At 47.8% G+C, this 6,599-nt stretch overlaps 1 protein-coding gene across 2 annotated transcripts in view; it reads right to left on the minus strand.

Annotated features, from left to right (window-relative positions):
• CTNNAL1 (catenin alpha like 1) overlaps positions 1–5,457 on the minus strand; it is a 142,557-nt gene extending 137,100 nt beyond the window's left edge. For both annotated transcript variants that reach the window (XM_024202558.2, XM_024202557.2), the window contains exon 1: positions 5,273–5,457. In XM_024202558.2, coding sequence (XP_024058326.1) covers positions 5,273–5,398 — 126 coding nt within the window. In that variant the 5' untranslated portion in view covers positions 5,399–5,457. The remainder of the gene's footprint in view (positions 1–5,272) is intronic.
• Positions 5,458–6,599: the final 1,142 nt, after the last annotated feature.

Genomic DNA, 6,599 nt, shown 5'->3' on the forward strand with positions numbered 1-6,599 from the left:
CAGTGAAGGACAGTGCTGATGAATGTATGAGGCCAGTATCGGATCTGATGCCAGCTGCCTCCAGCACTGGGAACATTTCTGGAAGAAATGTGGATGCCTCTACAACATATCTGAAGTTCTTGCTTGGCTCCATTACAGGCACTCCATTACGGTGCTGGGTCTTTCATTCTGCCCAGCTGCTTAGGGACTTAGCCCTTGGAGGAGAGATTTGCCATGTCCTCTCTCTGGAGTTCTCTTTCTCTATGCTTGCTTTAACTACACAAGTCAGTGCCCTGTTTATGAGCAGATGCAGTTGCTGGCTTTGCTACCTGCAGCACTGGTGCAATTAGTGGATAAGGCGTCATCAGCACTGGGACTACAAGTGCTGGGACTGTCAATGTCAAGGCTATTGGCACAGAGGTGTCATGAACCAGGGACTTTGACAATACTGAAGTGGATGGCATTAATATTGCTGATTCTGCCAGAGCCTTCTTCACTTTCTTTCCCCTGCCAGATCCCAGTGCGTGAAGAGTGCTCGGAGGGAGCGCTGGCCGACAATGGTTAATCCAGCCTCACTTTAGTCAGATCCAAAGGTGACTGTTATGAAGTAACCCACGCGGACAGCTCAAGTAAATGCATCTTGCACCACATGTCCCTGGATCTGCAGAAGGGCTTACACCACAAAGGACTTATAAAGGATGTGGTTGTCTCATAGGCAGAAGAGGCATCATCTGTGTGTATCCTTGATGGGAATCAGTCCATCACAGGATGAGCAGGAAGAACTGCACTCTGCCATGAGGTGTGGCAGTTAGGATGAACTGCCACACCTCATTCCACTGTTGTACAGAGGGGTCATACAGTGGGGGGAGACAATCAATTTTTTTAAACGTCTTATGCGAAAAAAGGGAGGATAGATTTCACACCAAATAAGTTGTAAAAGCCTGGTTTAGGGTCTCTGAAGAGAGTAGTGGGTCGGACATAAGCTGAATTCTGTCTTGCTGCCATGGGTGGTAAAAGGGAACTGAGGGAGGATCGTGGCTGTGCTCCACGCTTTAGGTCTTTGCAAGAGACCACAATAAGGCACAGGGTGAACAAATGCCTCCAACAGACACTACTAGTGAAAAAAAAAATCTAATCTTGTGCATGAGGTGCACATGCACCTACAATGGGATCCATGCTGACACATACTTGAAGAAGTAGCTCTCTTTCTGCAGAAGTTAACACTTGCCCAGGAAAAATTTCGACTTGCCCCGAGGTAGTACATTTTTCAATTCCTGTTTAAAAGCATCACTCCTAAATTGTCTGCTCTAAGATGTACACCATACCATTATGTGAAATTTACTCCCTAGGGCGTGGAGGTCTGAATAGCAGGGAGGAACGTCTGAGGGATATACTTAAAACGATATTTACAGTGAAAACTGAAGATTTATTTTGTCAGGTTTTTATTAGTAAACAAACAAAAAAGTAAAACATAAAACCAGTTGCTACACTTTAAAAGGCCACTGTCAAGCAAGATGTTAGGTGTGTGTACGTTTTGTAAAAGCTTACTATTTACAACATTAAGAAATATTTCCATTAATTCTTTAATTCTAATGGCAACAGGTTTAATCTGAACAAATAAGAATTCCTCTGCACTGTTGGCAACATTTCAACGCTTAGGGTTCTCTTCATGCAAAATTCCACCAATTACATAAAGGTATGAATAAAAATCACTTTAGTCAAAGAGGTTCAAAAGGTCATGTGGACTCTTAAAATACTAAATTAATATTAGCCAGATTTTATAGCGCAAGTCAATTAGGAACAGGTTTAACACAAAACAAGAGATTGTCTACACAGCCTTTTGCACTGGTTTAAAAACTGATTTAGTTAAACCAGTATAACCTGTGTTTAAATAAGGCTTTAATGAAGGAAAATCTGAAAGTTAAACTGATCAGACAGTCTGTTTCCTTTTTGTTTCTCTCTGCTGCAATAATACATAAAGCAATTCTGAAAAATTGTGCTTACAGGATGCTTGTGCCGCTCGTAAGGATTTTTTTTTTTAAAACTATAATTTGACCTGACCAAACTCTTTTAAAAACTGATAAAGAAGTGACAAAACTCCCATGATATATGAATCTTAAGTTCTTTACCATATTCACTGGTGCAAAATTAACCAAAAAATAATGCTACCAAAAAAGATTTTCTTTTCCTTACAGAGACTGAAATATGACCAAAAAAATTAATGGCTAACATTGTATGCCAACTGGGTACCACAAAGTGAACACTTTAGAAAGAAAATGCACTTTGTTTCTACAAGTGTATTCTGTATATAGAAAAACTTCTGTAGAAAAAAAACTTCAAAGTGTTGATGCTTCTACTGCACATTTAATGTACAAATGAGAGAAGTATAAAACTAATCATACATTTGCTGTTAATATTAAATGTTCTACGCTAGCATAGTCACAATCCTTGAGTAAATACCTAATAATTAACGTGGAAAACTTACACATGGTGAATTGGTGAGACCTGTACTTGACACTTTCTTTTAATATATGTAGACTGAGTACCTTCTTTAACACTGATTTTTAATTCTACTAGGCAAGTTTAATAAGCAAATCTGGTCTCAAGTGAGCTATCTGAGACTGAACCTGAATGGAATTCTCATTCATGGCAACAACCTAATTTAGGGCTGGTCCACACTGGGGCGGGGGATCGATATAGGAAACGCAACTTCAGCTACGAGAATAGCGTAGCTGAAGTCGACGTTTCCTATATCGAACTAAAAGTACCTACTTCGGGTCCACGCGGCGCAGGCAGGCTCCCCCGTCGACAGCGCTTCCTCCTCTCGGCGAGCAGGAGTTCCGCAGTCGACGGGGGAGCGCTTCTGGGATCGATCTATCGCGTCCAGATGAGACGCGATAAATCGATCCCAGAAGATCGATCTCTACCCGCCGAATTAGGCGGGTAGTGTGGACCAGCCCTTAGAGTTAAAAGACTTTACATCAGGCAAACATTAACGGCTAGATTTCCATGAGTGCCCATCACTCAGCAACTCACATTGAACTATTTTTGGGGGAAGGGGAGCAGGGAGGATGCACTGAACACTTCTGAAAATCTGGCCACAAAAGTTTCCAAGTGTAGTTTAACTATAAAGCACAAATGCAATGCTATTTATACAGAAGTTAATGCCACTCACACTTGCCAAGGAAAAATCTCTACTTGCCTTGAGGTAGTGGCATCTTCACGGTATTGAGTGCTCTGAGAGTAAGCCAAATTCTTCTAATTTAAAGTATATTAGAGAAGAAAAAGAATTTCTGCATGTATTCATACACATCAACTCCAAATTTAAAAGTCAATTTTTAATGCAGAATACAATTTGTAGGCAAACTGGTGATTTTATTAGCTACTCTCTCCCCCCATACACCCCCCAAAAAAATAGTCAACATACCCTATACTTCCGTAAAAGCGCACAGGTGTAGAAACTCCACTGAACTTTACTTTCTATCCCACTTTGGTATTTAAGGATATTAGACTAAACTAACAAGTCACAGTTAACACAGACAGGGCCATTGCACTGATGCAAATATTTCTCTGTAGGTACCCCAGTGCAAACTCCGTGTAAGCTGGCTACAGGAATGCAAAACGGGGGCTTACACTAGTTTACTTCAGTATATTACCATATTAAGCTAAACTTGTTTAAACACCGCTTTATGCTAGTGTAGCCCATCCATACCGTAACAGGTGCCAAGCTTCATGGTTTTAGTAAGTTGTTTAGTAAGTAAGCTGTTTCAAGGGATGTCTTCTCTCCCTACCCCCAGATCTTTCCTAAAAAGGACTTTAAATCAAGCATTTAATATTAATTACAGCTGGCATTACCTGATTAGAAAGTTATAACTTGCAATCAATGTATTTCTCTCATTGACATTTTCCCTTTCAAGCATTAGATATTCCCTCAAAATACTACTACTTCCAAACTAGAGTTAAGCAAATATTCTGGCTAAAAATTTCCATTTTAAAAGCAAGTACATTGGATATAGTAGTAAAGTTTAGTATGAACACGGAACAACTACAGCCTTGCCAGTTCTCACTCATGTCCACTATTCCATGCAACTTTTCAAAATAATTTTGATGTACACAATAAATCTATTCTAAATTGTCTAAGTTATCAAAGCTCTTAAGACCCATACTTGGTTGAAGTTACTGATTTTCTTGAAAGTTATTTTCACATACTGTGGACCTACAAACAGTGCATAAAAAGCCCCTCAAATTCACTTCATATCCACAAATCAAGAAGTCTACAAAGCCAAGAGTTATTTTCAACGCATAGATAGCACTGTACACAATGAGCATGTTGACTTCATGTATCTTCTAAAAACGTAGTTGCTAAGTCCTATCTTGGATGTGATGAGAACACACATTTAGGCAACATTAAAGGTCACAGCAGGCAAACACTTACTACTGAGTCTGGTGCTTACCACCATGAATAATTCCACTGAAGTTAATCCAACTCTCAGCAGCATTACAAACGGCATGTTTGTTCAGCATGTTCAGGTCCCCCGGTTGGACATTTGAACACAAAAACACCAGCTAGTTGAAACAGTATTGTTTCCAAAGCCACACTAATTGCTCCGCTATATACGTAGTTGCATGATGTTACATCTTTCACAGTCTAGCTGGTTATGCACGTTGCATATGCAGCCTAAATGGATGTTGCCAATGGAGCTCCCCGCGCATCCTGACTTTGTACTTTACATTGACAACTTCACGGTTCCAGCCTGACAGGATTGAACCTCTATGTGCAACGCTGCGGCTTCGCGCAGCCCTTATGTAACCCGCCACACCGCACGCACGCAGGGCACAAGCTCAGGTTTACAACTGCACGTGAGCACTGGAAACCCCTCGCCAGCCCTGCCGCCCCCAGGAGCTCGCCCGCTCCCCTTTGTGGCGGGGGGCAGGCGGAGCCCAGCCCGGGCACGCAGTGGGGGCCGTGGGGGGCCCGCGCGCCGCCAAGGGCGAGCGGGGAAATTACGGACCCCGCAGGCCGGGGAGAGCAGCCCGGCCGCAGCCTGCGCACCCTGCCCAGGGCGCGGCGGCAAAGCAGGGCGGGGATGCTGCCCGGGCGGGGCGGGCAGCCGCGGGCCGGCCCCGCTTCCCTGGAGCCCGAGCCGGGGGCACCGCAGTCCCCTCCCGCCGGGGCACACGAGCCGTAGGGCCGCTCGCACAAACTTCTCCGGGCCGCGGGGGAACCCGCCCGGCCCAGTCACACGCGGTTGGCGCGACCCCAGGCCGGCCCGCGCGGGGCCGGGATTTCTACCTGCGACACCAGCGGGACCAGCGTCTGCTCCACCGAGCGCGTGCGGATCTCCAGCGCCGCCTCCGCGCCCAGCCCCGCTGACGACGCGGAGGAGACGCCGCTGCTGCTGCACGGGGACGTGGCCATGGCGGGAGCCGCAACCGGACCGGCTCCGTGGCGCCTCCCCCGGCCCGCAGCGCGCTAGTCTCCCGCCGACACCGCTGCGGCCCCGGAGCCCGCCCCGAGCCCCGCCCCCCGGCCCGAGTGGGGGGCCGGGCCGGGCCGGGGCGGGCAGGAGCCGCGCCGACTGCGCACATCGCCCCCTAGCGGGGCCGGCCCGGAGCCGGATCATGGACACCTGCCCTCGCCCCGGGACGCAGCCCCCCGTGAGTGGCAAGTCCCCGCGGCTATAGCTGCCCCGCACGTTTCCCTACATTGGCCCCTGGAAAACAAACCCAGTCCCAGCTACCGGCCCGTCCTCCCCCCCCCCCATCCCGCGCTCCTGCTCCTAGCGCTGGAATAATTTGGGAACGGGACACTGCCGCCGTCCCCTCCACGTGCTGCCCACATGCCATGCTGGCTCTTCTCCGCTCGAGCTGCCCCCGGCCCAATTAGCTCTTCCCCCGCCTTGTACCGCGCCGGTCTCCCACACCCCCGTTTTCCGCCGTGCCTTGAACTTCTCTTGGCAGGGCCGGAGCTCCGGTTCAGCGCCGTGTGCTAGTTCTCCTCCTCAGCCGGCCAGGCCCATCTCCACACAGCTACAAAGCTGGCTGCCCAGGAAGCAGGGAGGTTGTTGGAGGTCAAGCTTTGCTGCCCCGTCAACCACTTAAGAGACTCTCTGCCTCCTCATTTTACACACAGGGGCGAGTGAACAGCTGGGTCTCCGGAAGCTGCCCCCGGAATTGATGGCTTCTGATCGTTGACATGCCTTCTAGCTGCAGCTGGCAAAGTTTGTTTTTTTGGGGGGGAATTCTGGCAGTCAACCAAAAACCCAGAGGTGCTGGTGAGGTGTGAGCCAGAGAGCTAGCCCCAAAGCTAGTTCCCCACTGAAGGCAAGTGGGTCTGGGATTCACGTTTTATCCTGCTTCACAACCTCCCTGGAAAAAACAAGGACCAGTTGGAGCAGGTTTAATGTCTTGAAGGGAGAAACATCCCACAGTCTCTGTCCTTACAGCAGCACTGCCTTGAAGTGATAAGCCCCCCACCTGCCATTCCAGGGATTCCTTCCTCTACCTCAGTGGTTCTCAACCTGCTGCCCAGTCAGCACAGAGCTGTGGCCCATGTGATAACCTCCAGGCCATACAGGTAGTATTGGATGTGGCAAATAGGTTGAGAACCACTGCTCTAC

This window comes from Terrapene carolina, unplaced genomic scaffold, assembly GCF_002925995.2.
Source record: "Terrapene carolina triunguis isolate 2854851 unplaced genomic scaffold, T_m_triunguis-2.0 Scaffold613, whole genome shotgun sequence".
NCBI classification, from domain to species: Eukaryota; Metazoa; Chordata; order Testudines; family Emydidae; genus Terrapene; species Terrapene triunguis.